The following is a 25,213-nucleotide window of genomic DNA, read 5'->3' as shown; positions in this document are numbered from 1 at the left end:
GAATGACTAACAGGCGATGAGGGAACAAATTCTATAGGCTTAGTGTGAAAAACTCAAACCTTTCACATTTAGTCAGACATGAAGTCTCAAGGTTGCTTTGATCTTAATTGTGTGTGTTTGTGCGATTATAACTAAAAGCATTACTTATTACCGACATAGGTCTTGTTGTCCCTTTGAGATATTTTCTTTTACAAAATCAAAGTTTACTCATTTACTAATTAAAACCCATGTGGATTTGTACGGCATAAAAATAATAGTTAACGATACAATATAAAGCATAACCTTGCTTCTAGGATCACAAGCAATTAAGGTTTGCCTTCTTGTAAAGTGCTTGTTAAAAAATAATTAAACTATTTATATTTTAGTGTATTGTAGTTCTTGGCTTCTGTGTTTTTTTTTTCTTTCCTCCTGGTCTTTAGCTGGTGTCCCCAGAAAAGTGCTTTGGTTGAGAAAAAGTTATAGACCACGTCTTGGCCAAGAAGTAAACTTCTTCTAGATCAACTCTTCTTCATTGTCCGCGAAAAGAAAAACATGAAAACAGTTGATTATCAGTCAGAACTGAAATCCTTTTGTAAAAAAACGCAAGGATAGGAGAGGTGACGAGGGCTGCAGAGTCACAGTTTCTGTGAGCGTCTGCGCACGCACTCCAGTTTCTCCCCTCTGTCCAGACTCATAGTAAAGGTGTACCTGTACAGGTGAGAGTATGAGTGATGGGATGTGTGTTTGTGTGTGTCTGTAGTGTACTATAAGAGAGGCTTTGTGTCTGCTACACCAGGTTCTCGATGCCGGGTAGAGGCTGCTGTATCGGCAAAGGGGGATCCGTGCTGCCGGCCTGCTGGGCGAGCTGCAAGACGGGCATGTTGCACAGCGGGCACACTTTCCTCACTTCCAACCACTTGATGAGGCACCTGGAAGAAAACAAAAGCAGTGAGCTTATGGTTAACGCAAAAAAGACAGAGACAAGAGAAGGGGTACAGAATCCTGGGTTAGCTTAACTCACCAAGGTTATTCATACTATTTTTAATGCTATTTCACATTTTCATCAACACTGTGATTATGGTACTGTAAAGGCTCTGTATCATTTTGTACACATTTTTATGTTTTTGCTGTGAAGCACTTTGGGCTGCAATTCTTGTCTGAAAGGTGCTATACAAATAAAGCTTATTATATTATTATTATTATTATTATTAATAAAAACACTGTTGTAGCTTCTGTATTAGGACACAAACCAATTAATGTGTCACCCCCTACGACAGGCTTTGTGCTTAAGGGTTGAGAGGGAAGCTTCATATTTTGCCATAATAAAATGCATAATAGTATTATCTGAATTGAGCTTATCGTAAACATATTGTATTGGCACTTATGTCGATCAATAAGTAACAAGAAATGGCAAATACGTGTTTGCGATCATTTAGAAACGGCGCAGCCAATACAGAGCTTGTCCACCAGAGAGCACTGACTCATTTATCTTTCAAGTACATGTCTTTGAATTTCTTTTAAACTAATAAGAGAAACTTTATAAGAAATGACATATATCATTATTGATTATCATACTTTTAAAACTCTCCAACATTGAGGTTACAAAGAATCCGCCTGGCTCTAATAGAGGGTTTTATTTTTTATATACAGGGTCAATTGGTTATCATAGGAAATGCCAAGAATCCAAGCTCAGCACAGCCTCTGTTCTCTGTGAAAACTACATGTTTTTACAGCCACCTTTCAATTCTCCCAGAGTGTGATTTTGTGTGGATGTTCAGTGGTATACAAACTCCTCTGAGCTGGCTGCTGTTGTTGGTGCCATTTAGCCTGCAGCCCTCAGTGGCTTTCACTCCCCTTCCCACACAGGAGTATTGAATCATGGCAGCAATTCAGGGTCAGCGTGTAGTGACCATGCACACACTGCGGCCACATATTTTCAATTTGCACGTTTGTTTTTAGCAAGTGTGAAAGTCACATTCTACAACCACACTAATGAAGTGCATCGGGTAAAACATTAGGGTCACACACACACACACACACACACACACACACACACACACACACGATCATTATTGTGAGATCGTCCAGCTCTGGTGCTAGCACTGTCGATCGCTGAGACAGAGGCTGTGCAGTTTTATTAAACGATCTAGCCTGGTACTCCATATTACAGTTACACCTATAACAGGTTTCTTCCATTTGTCCCCCTTTAATTATGGGGTTTCTTTTAGGAAGTTTGTCCTTGTGCGGTGCGAGGGTCTAAGGACAGAGGGTGTCGTAACCTGTACAGTCTGTAAAGCACACTGAGACAAATGTATAATTTGTGATATTGGGCTATATAAATACATTTGATTTGATTTGATCTGACCTAACGGTCCTCTGATCAAAGAGTAATTTAATTGTTGAGCTGAAACAAGCTGTCAATGAACTGATTCCAGCAGAAAGAAATGCACAACATTGTTTGGTTCCAGCTCTAAAAACGTCTGTTTTATGTCATTATTAGTTAAATATCTTGGGGTTTTGGACTGATGTCCAGAAAAAAAGCAATTTGAATACATCGTCATGGTCTCTGGGAAATCTTTTCACTATTTTAGTTAACGATTAATCCAGTAATTGAGAAAATAACGGGAAGATTAACCAATAATAAGAAGATAGCATAATCTTCATTAACTGAATGTTTTTGTTCATCGTCTGCTTGGAATGCGTGTTTTTTCTCTGCAAAACAGCTACGCACACACACACACACACACACACACACACACACACACACACACACACACACACACACACACACACACACACACACACACACACACACACACACACACACACACACACACACACACACACACACACACACACACACACACTAAAGGGAGTGTTTATACAGCGGATTCAGTGAGTTGTGACCACTCTTGCAGCAACTGGGGGGAAAACTAGGCCATGGGAGGTGTCGTGCTGATATAAACAACTCGGGTGAAATGGTCAGGGCACGGGGGGGGAGGTGTGTGGGATAAAGTTTGCTCAAGGAATCCGTCATGTCCTCTGTTGTTACACACTCGCTTTAGTTTTATGTACAAAAATATATAATCATTAACTTTTTGTTATTGTCGTCAACGTCATGCGCTCCATCCACGTAATGACCTGACAATACCTTCACTCTAGTCTCTGAACATTTTGGAATATTCTTTTTTATGACTACTCACTGTGTCACGGTTAAACATGTCGAACAGCCGGTAAAGAGGCATGATAATGCACTACTTCGTTAAGGAAATCTGCACTGATCTACGTGACCTTGACTTTCGTGTGTGTGATTCCATGAGTTTCAACAAAACCTTATACTTACTTCCTATGAAAGGCATGTTTGCATGGACAAATCCCCAGCTCGTCTTTCTGTTTGAACTCCTCCAAGCACACCGCACAAATCTGAAAGGAAGAGGGGGCGTTAGAGATATCTTCTGAGGAGCATAATGCAAGAGTTTGGGATTTGTTGGTTGTTCATTGGTGTTTGTTTCAGTCTTAATCTGAACTATGTGTCTGTGGATTGAAAACAAACTGTCCAAACAACCAAGGTCAAGAGCTCGTGAAAAAAGATAACTGGCCAACATCTGCAAAAAGTAGACACAAACAACAGAGCAGTAACTCACCAACTGTGTTCTGTTATATAACTCGGACTTAACTCACACTGGGGACTTGTTCAGCTAGTGGTCAGAGGCTTCCTTTAGAGAAGCTTGCCATAAACAATGTTTCCCCCTTTCAACAGAAAAACTCTCAGAGATTACTGGGATTGAGGAGGAGAACTAACTTTTTCCAGCTTTAGTTTTCAAAGGTACGAGACTTAGAAAGACTGAAAGATTTGAAAGACAGCCACAGCCATACAAGTAGACCCACACCTCAGTGGACAGGACAATTGGAGCAAATTAAAACCTAATCTTTGAAGGGAGACAGACATGTTTTCATTGGCTATCTAGCTCATGGCATTCTACCCAACTCTATGAGACTATGATCCCAGCGCTGTTAGCAATAGCATCTGCCATAAAAGATAAAAGAGGTTAGTGATAACAGTAGTCCTTTATCCCTGACTGGTGTTCTTTTAAGGGAGACTGAGGACAGGTTGTTTGGTGTTTGTCACACAGAGACCACACACACGCACACACGCACACGCACACGCACACAGGGGAAGGTGGAAGGTCATTTTAAGTGGAGGTGCACGGGGCCAGACCTTGCCCCAGGAATGATGAGAGGAGGGAGGGGCGAGGGGAAATAGCCAAACTAAAAACACATGCGACGCCAACAGGTCATGATCTGCCAGCTAGAATTAGCTAACTGTTTTGGCTGTGAGTGACGGGGTTATTCACAGTGAATCTAGAGTAAAATATGTAAGGAAGTGTGCAATTTCTTCAGTGCATCCTGGGTATCATCTAGGGCAGGGGTGTCAAACATGCGACCCGCCAGAGGTTCCAATCAGGCCCGCGCGATGAATTTGCAAAGTGTAAAAATGAGTTGTTTTTATCATAAAGTAAAATACTGTTCCAGATACCCATGACAAAATGTTTTGTGCCTTTGTAGATACACTGTGGTCTGTAAGTTGTAATGCACATGTGTAAATGATAAACTGAGGCATAACATTGTTGAAATGGCACCTTTTTTTCTTAAGAAATTTCAGGTTGTTCATAATGTTTTGTAAAAGATAAACGTGTACTTGTACTTTTTCTGCCAACTCATATTCGCAATCTCATTGTTTTCCCGTCACAATCCAGAGCTACTGACCATATGTGAGGGCTGGCATTAACCGAACCTCCCAGTGAAACTCATTGTTGGCCAGTGAAAAGAAGCGACTGCAACACCACATGCTGTATACAGTAATGTAGGTAGCACATGGCTGACTACACCCTCTCCAACTAACATTAGAGTTGCAATGACAAGGGCAACAGTGCATAGGGAACTAGACATTTCAAATTGTGAGAAAAAAGGCAAATGAAAAGAAAACGTGCACACAGCATCACAAAACTTCAACCAGTGGGTAACATTTCCATAAAAGAGAGTCTTAAATTGGCACACCGTTTTCTTGGCTGTCTAACCGTGCAACTGTTACCCCCTGAGCCACACAGATTATCTCTTTCTCAGATCTACATTATGAGGGTGGATGGATAAGGAAGGCTGAAAATAACAGCATGGGCGCGCTTAGCCTTCTCTCCTGATGATTTTTAGACGCAGAACAATCCTCTGTTAAGATGTCAGTTGCTCTCTTTATGTGTGTGTTATGTGAATAGATCAGGGTTTCTGTTCCTTTCAGTGCCTCGTCTATCGTGTCACACTCACAGTTGGGATCTGGCATCCTTCACCAACTTGTGACACAATCTCTTTCTCTCCATTAACTGAATAAACTCTGTAAGCGAAAGTTACAAATTCCATGTAAAACAGATGAATTTGTGGAAAAACATTACCAGATCATGGATTTGATCGGAGAAATATTATGTGGTACAGATGAGTTACTTAACAAATATCTAATATTATTATACAATTTTAAAAAGTAGTAAGATTAAAACAAGAGATTAAAACAAGAGTTAGTGAAAAGAAAAGAAGAAGAGGAAGAAAGCGCAAAAATAATTCCCCAAATCTAAGTTCACCTAAGTGGGTATTAGTACCAACTCTCGTTCTGTGACGACGCATCTTTGGCACCACATTTGAAGATCTGCATCTACTTTTTCTTTCAACACACTTTGTAAACATTTCTGCGTAGAAAACATGAATGAAACTCAGGCCTGCAGGTCAGGTAAAGCTCAGTAAAAAATTTAAACGGCACACTATTTTGCAATCGCCATTAAAAAAGGCATTTATTTATTTCCCCAGTTTATTTTTTATTTCCATGTGTCAACATCACAAAGGTTCTGTGATGTTGACACATGGACAAACTATTGACCAAAACGTTTTTATTCATGGCAGGAAAGATACTAGTATGGATAAATGGCATACTGGACGTCTAACGGCACTTCTACACAATACAAATCTGCAAAATAAACTCTTCACAAAGCATCAATCGGAGAAAAAAGAAAATAAACTGAAGCAAACAGCAGAGAGATAACTATCATACGGCACAAATATCAACAGGCCTTCAATCTACTCTAATACCAAACAATCCTGTTGTTGTTGTTGTTGTTGTTGTTAAACCTAACGTGTGAATTTAAGACGGCGTGAAAATGTGATAGTTATTCTAAAATGAAACAAGCAAATCCTATATATACACTATATACAATACAAAGGGCACTGTAGGAAAGTATGCTGCTACAATAGATACCATCATCTTTTCACAACATTTACTGAATACACAAGGCCACGAAAGACTCCGCGTGAGAATCTTAAGTGCAATTAGGTGCTTCGTGTATATGCATTAAAATGAGGATTGCACAAATAATGGGAGAATATATAGTAAGTGTGGTTGATTACAGACTCTCGTGTGTCCCAACCACAATCATTATGAGCAATGTTTCAGGTGTCATTTTTCATTAGTTCATTTATTTTTATTTTTATTTAAAATTGTGTTGCAATATTTCTGCTGCATTGGCTTTACACGCCTGTCTACAAATAGATATAAAAGTGTATCCATAACAGGGTATTCTTTACCAAACATCATATGTGACGAGGGGTCAATGTCGTACTGCAAAAGAGATAACTGATCGAAACAAAACGAACTTGAACATGACCTGACTAGTGAACGATCCCATATCCTATTCTAGATATTCCATCAAAATGCTGAGATGGAACCCATGCAACTCAGTCTATAATCGTGTCTACAGGGTGATCCTTTGTCATGGGAGCCTTTAAAACTAGGTGATCCACCCGGGCCAGTGTGTGTGAGTGTTTGTATTATTGTTCTAAAACAAATACAGCTTGGTTATTCTGTCCCAGTCTTCACTCACATGACACCTTCCAGTGGTTTCTCTCAGTTTCTAAGAACATAAACAGCACAAGCCTGAGGCCTGATGGAACAGTGGGAAATTACAATACTGATGGCAAGAAACTGTGTTTAGCCACGAGTCAAAGCACACATGAAGATGCTATTGTTAGCATTTCATTTGCACTACAGTGTTAAAGGGATGGTGTTCCTGGCGGCAAAGCCAGTGCCACTGCTTTACACACTGATTGCTGCTCGCAATTTTCCAACCAAGCAGAGATGACATAGAGTATTATATAATAACGGTAGGGAGAACATCATGACAGAGTGTCTAGACAGATGCACTGACTGTTAAATAACTAACAATGTATATGTCATCACTGTTGCCAAACAGGACAAAACCCAGAAAACTATACAAACCCAGGAGGGGAACATTACAGCTGCGCAAACATTACAGTATGTACTGATATGTTCAGACGTATGTCTGCTCCTGATGCACTTTACATAATAGGAGTTTGTACCATTTGGAAAATGTTATTGTCCACCTCAAAGCTGAGGATATTCATGTTCATAATGACAGCATGAATTGCCCCTTCATAGTCCCAGACCTAAGCCCTCAGTACACTAGACAGGCCGAGTTGTAAAAAAGAGCGAATATTTGGTATTAAAATGTCATCAACTGATAATAACTAACATAACAAAAGAAGAAGATTGCTTACCTCATGCAAATTTAGCTCTTTGACTTTTTCCTTCTGAATGACCTAGGAAGAGATAAGGAAAGATTAAATTATTCTGGGAATACAATAAAAGACTTAACATCTTATGAGTGTGTGATGAAAAAACAAGCAGTCAGGCTGAATAAGAGAGACAGAGATAAGATGTACCATAACATAGCTGCAGTTTTACAGTAAATGCATGTGCACAAATGTGTGCGGGATTTTGTGTGGGTGTCTGTTGTGTGTGTGTGTGTATGTGTCTATAATACGAGTTTGCTAGTCTTACATAACCCACAGAGAAACTGGACACATTAATGTGTGTAGCTTGCAGATAGTAAGGAGACAAATAACAGAGTTAATGGTCACCAGTGTGTGAGCATGTGACATGTTTGGGTGTTTTTGCATGCTTGTATTAAGTAATTAAAAAGGACATGAGAGTCATGCTTAAGCCCTCCATCACTCACTATTACTAGCTTTGTGGTCTATAATATGCTGGCGTGCTCAGCTCCAGCTAACTGTGAACCTGATTCTTCCGGCTGAGCCACTTGCTTCCCTTCAGCTTAAGTGCGGATCAGAATTTTTTTGGGAGTACACTTGTACTCGCCAAAAGACCTGTAAATATTTTTTAAATGGGCTAAATCCATTAAAAGGCATAACCCACAAAATACCTTAGCTCCACCAGCTAAACTGACATTTAGGGACCAGGGGGGGTCTTCATGATTTTCTCGGCACACGTACACTGCATCTCTGCTTGGTGTTAGATTGTGGATGGTTTCAAATGTCTTAACAGCAGCGTGCGTGTGCGTGTGTGTGACTAGAGCACTTACTTGTTTGTATGCATATAGCTCTTTGTGCGCCTGGTGCCGTAACCTGGGGAGACGCAAAGACAAAACATCTTTTTGATTAGTAAGCGACCTACAACTGACTAAGTCAAATAAAGAAAAAGTGTTCATACATCCTGGAAAAAGAGAGAGAAATGACAAACATGGAGGTAATTTCCATATAAATACTTGCCTTCTGACACTAGTCTATTCTAGTGTATCATTGTGGTATCAAATGGCCATTAAAAGTAATTTTTTATATATATATATATATATATATATATATATATATATATATATATATATATATATATATATATATATATATATATATATATATATATATATATATATATATATATATATAATAATTCAATAATAATTTGGCATACATGTTGGTTGTAGTTTTTACTAATGATATCATAAAGACAGCCAAACTATTTTTCTTATCTTAAAATAAAACTGTTTCTGTAGTGGATGTTCTGCATGAGTGTTAAAGAGGAGATGATTCTGCCACTGACATATATGTGATGAAGAAATCATGAGGCTACTGACTGAATAAATATTAATTAGAATAATCAATTAATAATGAAGAAAGGGGTGCAGTAGAGCAATAAAATGGCACCTTACTATTTACGAGATACTAGCTATCTACTAGATATGTGTTTTACTTGGTAATGCTAGGTCAAGTTACATATTAGTGGACATTAAAAGGCCTTAGTTTCTTGTCAAAACAAACACCGGACATTAAGTAAAATATCAACTCACAATATCACCTAAAATGCATTGGATCAGACATTAAAACCATTACTGCACATTTCTGGGGCACTCTTGCAAAACTCCAGCTTAAAAAGGAGACTACTCACAGATACAAGCAATGTTTAACTGTTGGTGTAACGCTTAATAAACATTGCTCTTGTAAATGAGTAAAAACAAAACAACTCAAACCAAAAAGAGAACAGAAAGAGCACTGGGTGAAAAGAAAATTTAGAATTTAATACTGAGAATAAGAATAAAATATGTAGAAAAAAGGGATAGGGACAATAGAGATAGGAGAAATTCATAGGTTTGTAAGATTTACCTCCATTACAAGTAACCTTAACCTCTCGCAGCAGAGTGAGAGGGATCTGTAAAACAAGCAGCACAGTCTAGGAGAGAAACTGACATTTTGAAAGTAGTCAGCAGGAAAAGGTGCAGAGACTCCCAAGGGTCGAGGACAACTGGTCATGGGTGTGGGTGACTGATGGGGGGTTGCTTAATGGCCCTTAAGTGCAATGTGTGTGAGGAGAATAACCAGCTGAAAAACAAGTGTCCAAATTGACCTTCCTCTCAAAGCTATCATTATCACAATTCACCTGCAGGCAATGGGGAACTCAAAATGTAAAAATATGTGTGACAGCCATCAATTATAGTGAAGAATGTCTACATGGTGTACCTTGTGGTATGTCACTTTACTAGACATTCATGAACACTAAATATAGGTTATAAACTTACTGTTACAAAGAAACCATTTAGGCCATGCTCATAAAGTCAGCATGCAATGCATCCTGTCTCTTACTTTGAGAAAAACCCCCTGCTAAAGACATATTTGTCAATCCTTGAAATGTATACTGCATTGCATATTTCACATATGTGTGCGTGAATTGAAGCCTCGCTGATAGCGGCGGTTGAGTACTTCTGTGAGAGTCTGCCTTGTGTCAAACTATGCGTGAGTGTTGGTCACACGTCAACTCTAACGTTAATCCCTTGGTCCCATCCTTCACCTCTCAATGTAAACAAGAGCAAAGGCACCATAGGATTTCCCCTTTTATGGCAGCCTATGAGGTTTAAGTAAATGGCCAATTTGTAAAAGAAGAATTTGCTTGAAATGTAGCTGTAAGGAGGTTTTGAATCGTCATCATGCATGATGGTGCATATCATTTTAATCATTTGGGGCCAGTCCATTGGGAGACTGCATCTTTAGATGCTTTTTATGGAGCAAAACCACTCTTTTTGCCTTTAGTGACTAACCCTGGCAATCTTGACTTTCAGTATTGAATCATGGTACTGCATCAAAGTCATAACGAGTCTTTTTCACAGTTAAATGAGGAATTGCAGGAACACAGTAGTAGTTAACCTACTTACCATTCGCCCTGCAAGATAGGATATGGCAGGGTGGCGAGGGGTGAATTTTGTTGGGAACTGCTGCTTCTCACTGTCTTCGATAAAAAATGCTGGACATTATTTCTGTTCAGTTTGTTGCTGCCAGGAGAAAAGCCCAACAGCAACAGCAGCCAGGACAATTTGAATAGACCAGTTAAAAAGAGGGGCAAGGAATGACTAGAAACCACCTCTACTTTTCCATGGGAAATAATGACTGGATTACACTCCAGACTAAATGCTTAAAAAGGGAGCTTTTAACAAGATGAACGTTAATGATTACAAACAGGAGATTTAACCATCCAAATGCTAATTTCATGAATAGCCAAACGTTAATTTAATTAACGTAGGGATACGGTGGGGACATCAAGGAGACAAAGTGGCTCTTAGACAATGGGTTAGAACTTTAGTTTCTTTGACGCCAAGTGCCATGATCATAATAATGTAGACAAGCAGCTTTGGATCTTAGCATACTGTTTTTGCTATCAATTCCGATTATAAAGTCATTAATTGTAGTAACATAGCTACTTTCTCCAAACTGTGCTGTTGAAATATTTTGTCCTTTTGTGAAATACATATTCTCTAGTACAAAAAAAACACATTTCTGAAAAGGAAAAAAAGGTTTTAATTTCATTCAACCTCAACTAAAAGCCATAATGACAAGTGCCATACAGTTAGTTGAGTCTACATGATTAGTAGATCTTTCATTTAATGGTTTTGCATAGATTTCAAGAACATATCAAATTCAGCGTGCAAACTACTTTAGCACTGACCTTACAGCAGTGTTTCTAATTTCTTAGATGACTAGATATAAAGTTTCCATTACATTAAGAAACATCAGAACCTGTTAAGGTATCCTGTTAATGAATAGATAGCATTGGATCTTACCTTATTAAGTAGCAGCAGAAGAGGAGGCTGAGGATGAAGACAAAGATGGCTGTCCCAAACACCACAATGTAGATATTAAGGGGAAGATTCTGGAACCCTATATTTGGCATCCTGAAACTGTAGTGTGGGAAATCGGAGCTCATGGATATTCTGGATGGAGATAAAAATAAGTGACATACAGTTCATAAATGTTTCCTTCGACTTCTACACACCCAGGGAGTGACACAGCAATTAAATGAAACTAAGTAAAACTGAAACTTAGGGTAATTTAGTTCCACTTTGAAATTAGTTTTACTTTCAGTATTACATGAAGATATTTTATCTGGTTTTGTTTTTGGTTTAATTTTACTGTAAATGTTAAAGGTTGCTTTATCAGCCTGTAGCACAGTGTTCACTTCTTCAACTGTAGGTGCCAAAGCTTTGGATGCCAGATCTCTGTTGGCATTATTCCAAAAACACAACTTGCTTTCTTTTGCAGCTTTTTTGGTTTGACATAGTAAATAGCATTTTTTAACATTTTTGGTTAAAAAGTCTAAAAAATATCAATTGGCATTAGTAACTAAAGGCATAGGCAAAAAGGAAATTGCCTATGAGTGGCATTTGAGGAAAAGCAACGCTATGTAAAAGTGAGTCCACATCGGGTCGTGTTTGTGTCCTCAAATATGCAACAAGTGAGTTTTTAAAATGACATCATATGAGATAGAGATATAGATGAATACAGAGACATTGGCTGCGTTTAAAATCTTATACTAAGTATGTCGGAAAATTGAGTATGTAGTGCGTTCAAACTGGATAGTATGTTGATTTTGTGTACACGAGAAATGCCCGGATGTACATGTACATTAGCAAATATGAATGAGTATGCGGCATAAGCTTACTGCACCTACAACACAGCCATGGCATGGAAAATGGCATCCATATTGGAGCATCATAATATATTTTTTAACATGCAACCTGTCACAACACGAGGTAAAAAGAAATACCCTTGAGCTAAAAAAAAATGCAATAGACATAGATTTGAGGGGAGTTTCCTCAAGTGCTGTGGCATCTGGTGCACCTTTTCTGATTTAACCCAGAAACACACAGACACTAAAAACATTGGAGTAAATCAATAAAAAGCCACAGTAGGTTATAGTTAAATATGCACTTTGCCCCTAAATCCCCAAACTTCCCCTAACTAATGAGCCAATGGTCATTCCCGCACAACTGATTTATGACTCTCCTGCTCTAGGGTGTGCTGAAATCGGCTCTATGCCAACAAGTCAACAGCAGGGGTCTGTCGCAATACTGTACCTACCATACTGTGACATTAGAGGATATGTGAAATTATTATAGAGCTTTGTGACTATTCTACAGCTCTCTATATTTTTTATAAACCATCCGGAGAGAAAGGGTTCTTTCTTTTGTTTTTATTATTTAATTAAAATACACCGTTTGAAAATACGCAGCCTAACAAAGCCCTTATTTGTTTCAAAACAGACCAAACATTTATTCGACATCATTGTTTGTATGAGCATATATACCTAAAAATCCTTCCTGAGAAGAACTGATTCATAAAAGCCGATGGTCAAGTGCTCTTACTCGATATACGAAGGGAACATGACTAGACATGTCTACGCCTACCCAGAGAAGAGGAGGAGGAGAGGACAGGAATAACTGTGGATCCTTTGGGAACCCTATCTTGTGCCTTTCCCCTTCAATAAACACCAAGAGCGTCATTCATCTACACTCCTCTATACAGTGGAAAGTTTTGTAGTTTTGCTGAGGCCATTAGCAATCCTCCCCTGCTTATGATTGTGCCACAAGTGTATCACAACTTGCTCTCGATTATATAACTACGGTGTCTCAGTATGGGGATCACTCTCAGCATTACCGCCAGAAGCCTCTAGTCTAGAGAACATTACTCCAGCCAGGACGGGCAGAACACAGAGCCACTCGTTTCCCTATAAAAAGGGGGTGGCACAGAGTCATTAGTCGTTCCAGATATTCTAACCTCTGTCCAGGTTTACACAAGGAAGGTGTTCTTGATAATGATGGGGCTTGTGATATCAGCAACAAAAAGGGCTGGCAGGACTTGGAAGTTCTCTTTCCAACATATGTTTAAATGTCTCACTAAGAATATGACACATATGCCGGGCCAGCCGTTACACTTTTTATTCTCTCACTCTCTAGAACAGGGGTTACTAACAGGCGGACCGCGGTCCGAGTCCGGACCCGGACCGGTACTTCTATTTTAACGGCGCATTTTATTTACTTTTTTTAGCTTTGCGCATTCACATTCGCTCCGCTCTGTTTCTCGAAGGGCGGCACTTCGCACACACCTACACACACAAACAGAGGGGAGGACCTCGTCCGGATCTTTGCTTGAGGAAGTGTTCTCTAACTGGACCTCTTGGAATTTTAGTTGAATACCCCTGCTCTAGAACATCCACAGCCACTGGTATGCAGGAGAGGAAAAGGGTTGAGGGTAAATGCCACCTAACTCGTTATTTGGCTTCATCTTAGTTACTTGTCCTGTGCAAATCTTTTGATGGGACAAACAGCAGCTTAGACAAAGTATAGATGCCTTCAGGGTGTTGTGGATGAGGCCTAGAGAGTCATTGGCACTGAAATTATAAAGGAGGTTGACAAATATTAATTAAATAGGTGTGGCCCATTTCATTTTAAGTTTCCAAACAGCAGGGGCAGTTTTGCTGTTGATTTTGTGGCCTATCTATCTTTGACAATTTAATAAGCTGTAGATGCAATGACATCATTTTGATAGTCCTTCTTTGTCCAGGTTCAAGACTCCATGCCAAACTCAAGCCCTGCTTCTCTCTCCGTCTTTCCCGTCAAAACACAGCCAACCGACAACTTCCCGTTGCTTATCACGCTGCAGAGCAACATGCTATTCACATGAAGTACAAGCACTTCTGGAGATAAATGCAACCAATGAAAAAATAACATATATTACTAGCCAACTACTTCAACTAGCGCACTACTACCTTTACTTTAACGATGACTTTAGAAAAAGAAAGACTACCCATGACTTACAACTACATCACTATATATTATTATTGTGGACACACAAATAGCACACACATACCCAAGAGGCGCCTTCATGCTGAAGAGCAGAAAAGTCTGCCTAGATCTCTAACACAGGCCTTTGAGAAGTGACATAACTTGTCCTTGAGAGCCTTGTCAGTGGGTTGCCTCCTGTTGACTTATTTAGATCATAGCCCTTCTTTACCCTGTTCATAAAGGCTCCATGCCAAACTCAAGACTCGCTTCACTCCCTCTCTCTCTCTCTCTCTCTCTCTCTCTTTGCAGCCACAACAACCTCCCCCTGCTTATTTGAACACACAAGCATACTGTGGAGCAACATGCTCCACACACTCAAACAAACACCTCTGGAGAAATTTGAGAACAACTTCTGTATTTCTATGATTTTGAATCAGTATTTTTAACCCACAGTTTAGCAAACTTACAAAATACTGTTCAAAGCATACTAGATGGACTAGATGGAAACTACTCCTTTGTTTATTCCCATGGTCTTTTCAGCTTTCAGCCACTGATGTTAGCAACTGCTACTCCGTAGTTGTGTAAAAGCAGGTCCACGTTGAGAAGTGGATATTTTTAGCACTTAGGCTCACCGCCAGAGCTGACAAGCACCTCCAGAGATTCGTCGACTTAGGCTACATTGAGTTTTCTCCTACATGTGTTTGATGGTGGTACTGGTAGACATTGTTGATCGGGAAGACAACATCAAAGAATGTTAAAAAGTCTCATTAATCTTCCCCTTTTCTGTAACACCAAATATATTTTGTCTATCTTGCAACAAAAGCTATAGAAGGCTAGCCTGACAGACAACAAGAACATTCAGCACTTCAAATTCTCATGTGCTTGTTTCTTATGTACAGATATGTTTAATTTGTATAATAATCAACATAACTGATGTTTTCACATAGGACTCACCTAGGACGATTTTGAGAAACATATGAACTTCTTGGGCGCTTTTCGACTGATTATTAACACAGTTTAACAGGTTGTTGTTAGCCAACATAAAGAAAAAAAACAACACATAGATCTGCATAATTCTTAGACAGTTTTGAGAAATGTCAAATGAACTGCTCTTGACAAACACTACAGCAGCTTCCATGTAGCCTAAAAATTACAGTAGCATGGTGGCCATGTGGGTTGAGCAAATTAAAACAAAATAACCCCCTGAAAAACCATAACATTATGTCAGGCTGTGTGAATGATGTGAAATGGAATGGAAAGCAATCCTTTCCATCATTGCTATACACCACAAAAGTGAATAAAAGCATGTACACATGATTATTTTACATACAGTATATAATGGATACAGGACATGGCCTGATAAACCATCTAATGCGGTGGTCAAAGGGTTAACTCCTACACTGAACTATGACTCAATTATTACGCTCAAGTCAGCTCCAGGACTGCCATGACACCCGACGCATAAATCAACCTTTACAGTTCGATGGAGAGACAGACACGTGGGTTCATTCAGCTAGTACGAGTTTAGGAGGTGGCAACATTCAATGCAGGTTAGACTGAATGAAGGTCCTTCTTCGGGTAAGTCTTCTGCTCTGAGGCTGTCCCCTTCACTATGTGCAACAGCCTTACAGTATCAAGATTAGCTGATAAAGAGGATCTTGGATAGATCTAGAAATCCAACCCCCTTGGAGTAAACAATCCACACACCATTGCTGCTAAACAATCAGAAAGGATTATAGATGCAATTAAGCATAGTACAGACATGTGACATATTTTAGGCTAAACCGGAATGAGTGAGTGGAGAAACGTAAGTGCAAACGCTTCCATACAGGCCGTAATGGTTGACTGAATGGATAAATCGGTATGATATTTTTGGAACAATGTGTAGACCGTGCTCTCCACCACCATCATAAAAACACCAAATGAGGGAATACCTTTTTGACAAATGGTGTTAGTCATTAAAAGTAGAGTTCAACAGACTTGTAGTCTATGCCACGGCCCATTGAAACTCCTCTGGCAGCCAGTAGTTGCCCAACAGCTTACTGAGAAAATTTATGTTTGGTTTCAGTTTAAAATTTTCACCCATCTGTATTTACGTGAATTTTATCAACTCTTACAGTTGAACCTCTTAATTAGGCAAACATCTGCCATGACATTAAAAACTAACCATAATCTAGGCTTTGCACTTGTATTGCTTCCCATTACTAATTAGTTTCCTGGACATCTAAAAATACCTTGTTGCCCTCTCTCTCCCTCTTTGAAACTGAAGGGCCCACTTAGGCCCAAAGCCAAACTTGCATGCTTCACTGGGTATAAATGTGAAGGTACAGTGAGGCAGCACTGACAGAGCTACAGTATCTCTACTGCACAAAGACTGACGTGGAGATGTATAGTTTCAAATGCAATGCTATCGTGAACACATTTCACACAGAGGATAATCCTAAGAGAGACCAAACAGCGATCGGAGTGAAATGTGATGACTTGGCAACAATCAGTGTCTTCTGTTTGGAAAAGGCAGATTGGCCATCCCACCATTTCTGCCACCAAATGCCTCTCTCACTCATGACATTTTCACATGGCCTCACCCCGTTACATAACCAGCGACAAGACCACGCAAAGCACATCACATTCATAGGATATGAGCGTGAGTGGACAAATCACTCTTCACATTCATTGTGCGACTGTTTCCTGTGGTATTCTAGAACAGAAATAAAATTTTAATTTTCAACTTCTGTGATATGAAAGACTAAAAGAGCACAGAAAAGAGGAGGAATGTGAACAAACCATGAGAAAGGTGAGAAGTTAACAGTTTAGCCTTAAAGTGTCAGTTCACCCAAATCATAAAAAAAGGACAGAACGACAAACAAGAGGAACTAATTAGAGTTTAACAATTAACAATATAGTACCTGTCCTCAAGTGTAGCAACTGGGACATAGATGAAAGTAACACAATACATATTGTAATAACTATCAGATCATTACAGAACTACATCATTTGTTATTGATGTATCAGGACTGTACCCTATGCTCCATACTTGGTGGTACAAACTTGCAGTAGAACTATAAGGAGGACGCATATTTTTGCCAAATAAATGAAGCCTGTACCGACACAAAAACTGCACATAACCGGGAAACAATGAAGAAAATGAATCCAAATATGCTACAGCTAATGCTACTATACAAACGTCTCAACAAGGAAGGTAGCAACACTCTCATGAATGCACACACAACTTTTAAGCGTCACCAAGAAGCCTGACTAATAATTATCCAGAAAACTATTCACGAGTCAGCAAGTAAAAACGATTGAAATCAGTGCGCCAGGGCACACAATACACATGAAAATCAGATATTTGTAAACACTCTACTCCTCTTCATGAACGTAATATAGGCCATTCCCCTACCTATGATTGAGAAATAACCTAACATACAAGCTGTCTGTTTAATTTCAACTTCCAGAGAAACAAAAACCCTCAGTGAGCTGCTATCATGTGTGGGAACTCTTGGCTTCATCTGAAGATGACGTCACTCCCTAACTTAATGAAGCAAAGAGTATTTCTTAACCCAGACTACAAGCGCAACTACTTCTTGAAAGACCTTTTCCACTAGGCCAATGAGTCATCTCTTATTTGAGTTACAAAATGGTTTCATTTTCACTTTGGCCACGTTAAACAAGTATGTAGACTTTCTTAAAACAATTAAATGCATGTATAGATCGTGTGCATGTGACATCACGCTTACGTCCCAACCCGTAAATCAGCCATGTTGGATGATGTACACAACCCGTTCGTGTGGGAGTTGCTGCAACGCTTCGTAATTTTCTTTGTATTTAAACGTCTAAGATTGAAAGAAAATGCCGTGATTTACACGGGCATGGACGAGCACCCTGTCATCTTTCACTGAGTAAGAAGACTACCAACACAGCTAGAAACAAAGACATTATAAGCATCTAAGCTCTTGTATGCTTTCATTTGTGCGTTGGTTGCCCACGACGTTTGTAGCACAAGGTAGTTCACAATATCAATCGGCGGTAATGCATCTATATCCTCAATATAATCCGACGGCTTTAGCGTGTACGGGTCACGGCCGCAAATTTGGACTTTTTCCTCTGAATCTTGCCTTTGCAGAGGACTCCAGAGAGTCACAATACTTTGAAGAAGTCGGAGTTGTATTGCTGTTGTTGTTCGCTTTAGACGCCATTGTTGATTTGTATATCATCCAACATGGCGTCGCACGCATACGTCACACAGTTTTGTCACGTGTTTGCACACTATCTATACAGAGCATACATCACAGTTCAGTTTGATATGGGTTACCAGTTTATCAAAAATATTTAGATCAAAATGTGATTCAGGATAATGAGTAGTTAGCATAAGTATTTGTAGAACATAGTAAAATGGACCTTTTAAACCATTTAAGACAACAATATATTGACTATATAGGCGCAGATTTCTTTTAGTTCACCCCTCTCCTTTCCTCCGCTCTGTCTCTGACTGTAGGTGTGTGTGTCAGGAGCGAAGTCCCGCCCTTCGCGAAACACAGCGGAGGAGAGAAAAAAAACGAATTGAAAAAACAACAACATTAGCTTTATCTACAAACAATTTTGCGACCCCCCTGCAGTACCTCCATGGACCCCCTGTTGAAGACCTATGCCCTAGATACATCACATGGACCTTTGGACCCATGATATTTCACATATTTGTCATGTGATAAAATTTTGTTTCAGGAAGCTGCTGAGTAATACTGTCATTGTATCCAAATTCTTAAATAAAACATGTTAATTAAATGTAGCCTTGTAATTTTCCAAAATGCCCTATTTAAAGTTATTTTACTGTATGTTTCCTTAATACTTTTCTTTCTTTTTATTTCCTTGTTAAATTATGTAATCAAATATCAAATTCCCAACCCAACAACCTTAGCTCTGCTCAGTAGTTTCTTGTGATCAGCCCACAACATTACATTCACAAGATGCTGTCCAAATGAGAAGTGGAAATTTCCACAAGCAGCCACAGCCAGCCATGAGATTTGCACATCTGAAACTTAATATGCCAAAGGGAAGCAACACACACCGGGGCCTCAAAGGCAGGGCAAAAGGGCTCTTTAAAATGTGATGGCTGTGGTAAGTTAAAAGCCCATATTCAGACGATACTTGCACACCAAACTTTCAGAAATTTGAGTTTGAGTTTGTGTTTGTGTGTGTGTGTGTGTGTGTGTGTGTGTGTGTGTGTGTGTGTGTGTGTGTGTGTGTGTGTGTGTGTGTGTGTGTGTGTTTGGGGGGCGACTTTTGTCATAAAATGTTTTATGACAAGAGTGGCTAGTTAAATCATCCTTTTAGTTGGAGAGGATGAAAAATAGATAAATCACAAAGCATAAAAAATGCAGGCCGCGGATACAGCTGTCAGTGAGGAGTGTAGAAAGCTTCAAAATACTCCTTTTTTGTGTTTAAACTGTATGGCAGTGTTACTTCCTGAGAAGAATGAAGATGATGGTATTGATGATCGCGCACACCAATCACTTATGAAAGTAGCCAACAGTGTTTCCACCTTAAGCCCTAAAATATGCATTACAAAAAGCTTGTTTTTCCAAAGTTAGACCAAGTTCTACAGTAAGTAGGTTGCTGTACTCCAGCTATGGAGATCTGGGAGGCACAGGACTCGAGTGGAGCTGGCAATATCAACCTAATGCCAGCTGCTGATAAAATTCCAATAACTGGATTTACATCTAATGCCGCTCTCAAGCATGCATCTAGCCATGGCAGGCTAATAATACATGGCAAACGATGATATTTCCACAAAATGTATTCATTTAAAAGCTTATTTTCTGGTGCAAGTGTCATGTGTTATGTTTATTTTTTCAGTGACTGGTCATTCCATACATGCATTCTGACTTTATTGCATTAAGCATTAAAAAGCACATGTTATAAATATAGTCAAAACCAAATTCTGGATTAAGAACAACTTCTGTAATCTATGCTAAACAGTATCTGACCAGTAAACTAACACTCAAGACGATCTGTATCTACTTCTTAAAAAAGTTTATGCATTAATAAAAAGGAATAAAAAAATCTATAATATACAACAAAGGTTACCCCAGCCTTAAGGTTTGAAAGTTGCTTACTTATCGACAGACATTGGTTTGTACGATTAATCCATTAACTAAACATGTGAATGGTGTCTGAGAATGTAAGGTAATTATCTATAAATAAGACAAACCTCTTGACCATATTCTTATGATGGGACTGGAAAAGAACAGAGGTTCAATCATGAACTGAAATCATGTATATGGGATCAAAATCAAAACGTGTGTGATGTATTTGCTCTTTTGCTCTCTCCCTCCATTAAGGTCCATCCTTCGCCAGTGGACTCTGATAGTAACACAAGCTGACACAAACAAGAGGAACTGACACACACAGCTGTCTCAAAACTCTCGTATCCCCGTATCCAGTGACACATTTTTCTACATCCAGTTCTCCATGTCACCTCATTTGACTGTCAACATTTTACTTTCTACCCCATTTTAATCTTATTTTTGTGAAACCGTTTGTTGACTTTTGTCTAGTAGCGACTAACACACACCTTTAAATCAAGAGTAGTGAGTCATTTCATTTGAAAATAACCTTTTCAAAACAGTAGCACTGAACAAGATTATAATAAATTGTAACAAGCCTATTTCTATGCTATTTCTTTTTACAGCAACCTACTTAAAAGAAACAGGACCCTCGATCTGCGTAGTGCAGGATCACAAGCACTATAAATAAAAACCATAGTCATGTGAGGGTGAGTCATGCTGAAACATAAAAACAACCTGAACCCAATACAGTTCTTGGGGTTATGCACTCCTGACCCTGCAGGAAATAAAGAAATAGTGTAATTGAGTCAAAATATGGTGTCAAGCTCACAAACTAAATTCAGTTCATATTTTAATGACACCCACTTTTCCTACTGCGTGAACCTATTTACAATTTAAAAAAGACTTTAGTCAATCTATTTGAGAAATGTGTTTGAGTTGGCAAAGGGCCTTATACTTGATGCCAAGAGCAACAACGATTATGATTAGAGAATGAAACTAAAGAGTAACACAATAAATAAAGTTAGTCACTAACTATTCTGCATCAAGAGAACACAGAAGGGGGCTACTTATTGATCAACAATCAATGCACATATTTATCAACTAATAAAATTAGATAAAGGCATTATTGTGTAAATATTATCCCTTCATTATATGAGAGCACTCCAGCTACTGAAGGAGAGTGAAGGAGTCTGCAGGAGTCAGCCACATCTTAAATGCTGCAGCAATGTGTTGCTGACATTTAACCGACCAAATGATTAAATCGAGAAAATCATTTGCAGATTAATCGATAATGAAAATAATCGTTAGTTGCAGCCCTAATATAGAGTATTAAATGACTCTCTATACAGCCATTAGCAGGCTTTGTGTTGGGGTGTTCACAAGGTGTCCATCGGCAAAGTCATCTTAGCAAGTAATCCTTTTACACAGGAAAGTATTTTTGTATTTGGCAATATTGTGTGTCAAGACACACACAGCTGCCCATTTTTCTCAGAATATCTAAAGACCTTTTAGAGAAGTCATCTACGGTAAATACCAAAACAACCATTTATGACAGTGAAGTCAGAGAAAGATCAGTGTTGCACCTACATGATCACTCTCTGTAAGTAAATGAAGGAAGTTAATGGGCTCCACTCCTTCTCTTACATTAAGTCGCTTCAGGATTGGGTTGAACTAGCTGTTGGTAGTTAGGGGAGTTATTTTAATAATGATGTCATTTGAGTTTGCCTTATACCGTCTCATTGAAAAAAGAAAATGTTATCTGGCTTAACCTCTAGGGAAGTAACATTATAGTTATGATGCAAATGATTTCCTAATATTGTAAGTCCATGTAATACTAGGCAGGAAAATGAAAAGATATCTGATGCTTCTTTGGCAGCACAAAGTAAAAAAAGTGTTCCGTATTATTGTGTATACATGTGTTGCCATATTTGTTTCTTCTAAGTCTAACAACTGTAAAATAATACATACTTAAAATGACTCATCAAATATGATCTGCAGTGCTTGGATGACCAAAATCAGTTTGATGCTTGCTTTGACATATTTTGGGGGCATTTACATTTGTGCATCGCTTTGTGCAGTGCAATGTTTAACCACTCTAGATTATTTATCAAAAATGTCATTGTGTAAACCTACAACATTGTTGCAATATTGACAGTTATTTAGTCAAAGATATTGTGATATTGGATTTTCTCCATACCTTCCAGCCCTAATCTCTACCAATACGGTCTCAAATTAAGCATTTGGGACTTGATTGTTACATATAAAAGGGCATTCAGCCACAGTTTTCATCTGTAGTCTATGTTTGCTTTTAAGACAGTCTAATATTGTAACTATCTTGAAATTTCTTTTTAAGTTTACTTGTTTGCTTTGCTTAAAATTCAGAGGGACTGTAAATCTATTTCTACTCCGTTTTAGACAGGGGGTACAGTCGCTTGTACAGGGATTTCAATGGTGTTGCTCTCAGAAGTCAGTGCACAGAACATGCACAGAACATTCAACCTGAATTCAACACAATGGGGAGGAAGATGTAATGTGCACAGAGCCGTCAATGTTATCACTCTCAGAGATCATTGCGTATAAAGTTTAACAAATTGGAATGCACTTTCCACAACATACTTAAGTGAAATAATCAACATATCTCCTTTCAACAAAATCACAAATCATACATTTGCCTCAGAGGGCTTTACAACCTGCACAACAGATGATACCCCTAATCCTTAGACCCATAAATGGCTAAAAAGTAAGTTGTTATATATGGTGATTTATTCTGTCCGCAGATGTTATTAACATGGCTGATTCTGGGGAGGACACTGAACATTGTCTCTGGTTACTGGACAGCTGCTTTCACAGTAAGCAGTCAGTTCAAACAATATAAACATGATTTGTGCCACTATCAGGTCTGCATCAGAAACATCTCATGCAGTATTTTATCAGATTAGAAACCAAAAGCACACATTATCCACTCCACATGTTTGTTTCTTTACAAAAAAAGTGCATGATGATTGCATACACATTTAACCTAAACGTGCACTGCTGCAAACTACACCCGCTAAGCGTGTTATGGCTCATGCGTGTTACAGCCCACACAATGCTGTCAGTGTTGACGGAAACACAGAGAAAGCCCTACTGTTTCCCTACCATGCGTTTCACAAGGGTCATCACTGTTTGGTAAAGCACGGTGGCTGCTCTATCTGTGCACGTCACTGTAAAGCAATGACATGATTATAATGAGCGGAAAAGTGCTATTGTCACGGTGATAGGTGAAATCATTGAGCGGAGTTGACTTTTAACGTTACCCAGTTAAAGGGCACTATGAGGGCTTTAATGACTCCACCTGACATTTTCTAACGTTACGCCAATGCATCTTATTGTGGCATCTTATTGTGGCATCTAAGGTTACCCAATTATTGGTGTGGTTATTGTTTATTACAGGACAGGAGACAGCTGGGCGTAGGCTCGCTAGCTAGCAGCGTTAACGGCTAACCCTAGCTGCAAATTACATCGCGTCCACCGAGCCCGGAGCAACCTACTGTCCACATTTACTGAAAATGATAATAGCGCTATTTCAGTTCAAAAGCATTCGCACACCCCTCAGCAAAGTCTATGATATTATATAATGACTAACAGGTTAAACTAGTTCATATAAAACATGTTTGGTCTTGAACTCGAAATGTGACCGCATCAATGCTTGTTGACAAATTCAACATATTCAATATAACAGTAAACAGTTAGCAGCTAACGATAAAGGGTTAAAATAAAAAAAGAAGTAGCCACTCACCAGCGGTTCCCTCAGCCCCAGTAGAAGCTATGTTCTTCTGCTGTGTATTTCTTCACACACTTGGGGTGCAAGGAGGCTCCAAAAAGGCGACAAATTGACCCAATATGAAAGCGAAGAGTGTCCTAGCAACAACAACCGTTTTATTTGAGCGTAACCAAATCCCGGTTGCACGGCGACCTCATCACACAGCCCACCGTCTGTGATGTTGACGATGGTAGCGCCTCTGGTTAACGGGATCCTCGCTGGGTCTGAGTGGGAAGCAGAAAAAACCCCCGAATATAAGTAAAGAAGGTGGTGGATGGATGTGTGTTGTTGGCAAGGGGGGGGGGAGGGATCCCGCGAAGGGGCTTTCTCTTAGTGATTTCCCCCCAAAACAATCCGTCGTTTGGCAATAGGAATTGTGGATGGCAATCTGCACGGCTCGCACGTACACGTTTGCTAAACCCACTACTACCTTAGCGAGATCCCACCTCCTCCCAGTCAGAGAGAGCCTTGCATGGGAGAGAGCCGGGGGAGGGGGAGGAGGGAGGAGATGCCGCACATGATCACGTAGCTGATTGCAAATTATTCTTGCAATACAATATTGGGTCAAATTAGAACCACAACTGTCTCATTAATAGTGATGCCATGAGATAAATGAGCTTTTTTTCATATTTGTGTGCGACAGAATTGCAGCTGCATCTCAAGTTAATCAGAGATTTAAAAATGTAAAAATCCTAATAATTATAAATAACAATATGAAAGTACCAAATAGACAATATAAAAGTATTAAATAGACTGTATAAAATAACAATATTAAATAACAATATAAAAGTATTAAATAGACTGTATAAAATAACAATATTAAATAACAATATAAAAGTATTAAATAGACTGTATAAAATAACAATATAAAATAAGCAAATAGACAATATAAAATAACTATATAAAAGTAC

General features: G+C 39.0%; 1 protein-coding gene across 5 annotated transcripts; it reads right to left on the bottom strand.

Moving 5' to 3' along the window:
• Positions 1 to 320: 320 nt before the first annotated feature.
• rnf24 (ring finger protein 24) lies at positions 321 to 24,760 on the bottom strand. Of its 5 annotated transcripts, XR_003833084.1 has the most exons (9): positions 14,521 to 14,682; positions 13,919 to 14,041; positions 11,436 to 11,585; positions 10,533 to 10,602; positions 9,490 to 9,535; positions 8,415 to 8,457; positions 7,591 to 7,632; positions 3,323 to 3,402; positions 848 to 908 (listed from the first exon to the last, which is right to left on the bottom strand). XR_003833084.1 is itself a non-coding variant. In XM_029444020.1 (7 exons), exons 3-7 carry the CDS (start codon positions 11,576 to 11,578, stop codon positions 767 to 769), a joined length of 450 nt encoding a protein of 149 aa, XP_029299880.1. In that variant the 5' UTR covers positions 11,579 to 11,585; positions 23,639 to 23,703; positions 24,279 to 24,760; the 3' UTR covers positions 321 to 766. The 5 variants fall into 5 exon arrangements, 4 of the variants coding, with proteins under 4 accessions (XP_029299880.1, XP_029299652.1, XP_029299840.1 ...); XM_029444020.1 differs by lacking the exons at positions 9,490 to 9,535; positions 10,533 to 10,602; positions 13,919 to 14,041; positions 14,521 to 14,682 and adding exons at positions 23,639 to 23,703; positions 24,279 to 24,760 and having other exon boundaries at positions 321 to 908; XM_029443792.1 differs by lacking the exons at positions 9,490 to 9,535; positions 10,533 to 10,602 and having other exon boundaries at positions 321 to 908; positions 14,521 to 14,634.
• Between the last annotated feature and the right edge of the window lie 453 nt (positions 24,761 to 25,213).

This window comes from Cottoperca gobio, chromosome 1, assembly GCF_900634415.1.
Source record: "Cottoperca gobio chromosome 1, fCotGob3.1, whole genome shotgun sequence".
Lineage (NCBI taxonomy): Eukaryota > Metazoa > Chordata > Actinopteri > Perciformes > Bovichtidae > Cottoperca > Cottoperca gobio.
The sequence above is the reverse complement of the archived record's forward strand: the minus strand, read 5'-3'. Positions and strand labels throughout refer to the sequence as shown.

Coding starts and splice junctions, on each gene's coding strand:
- rnf24 (XM_029443792.1), bottom strand. Junction 11,586..13,918: donor AAGATGAAGCCAAATAACGA/GTTAGGTGGCAT, acceptor ATCTCCATCCAG/AATATCCATGAGCTCCGATT. Junction 8,458..11,435: donor TTCTGCTGCTACTTAATAAG/GTAAGATCCAAT, acceptor GCGTCTCCCCAG/GTTACGGCACCAGGCGCACA.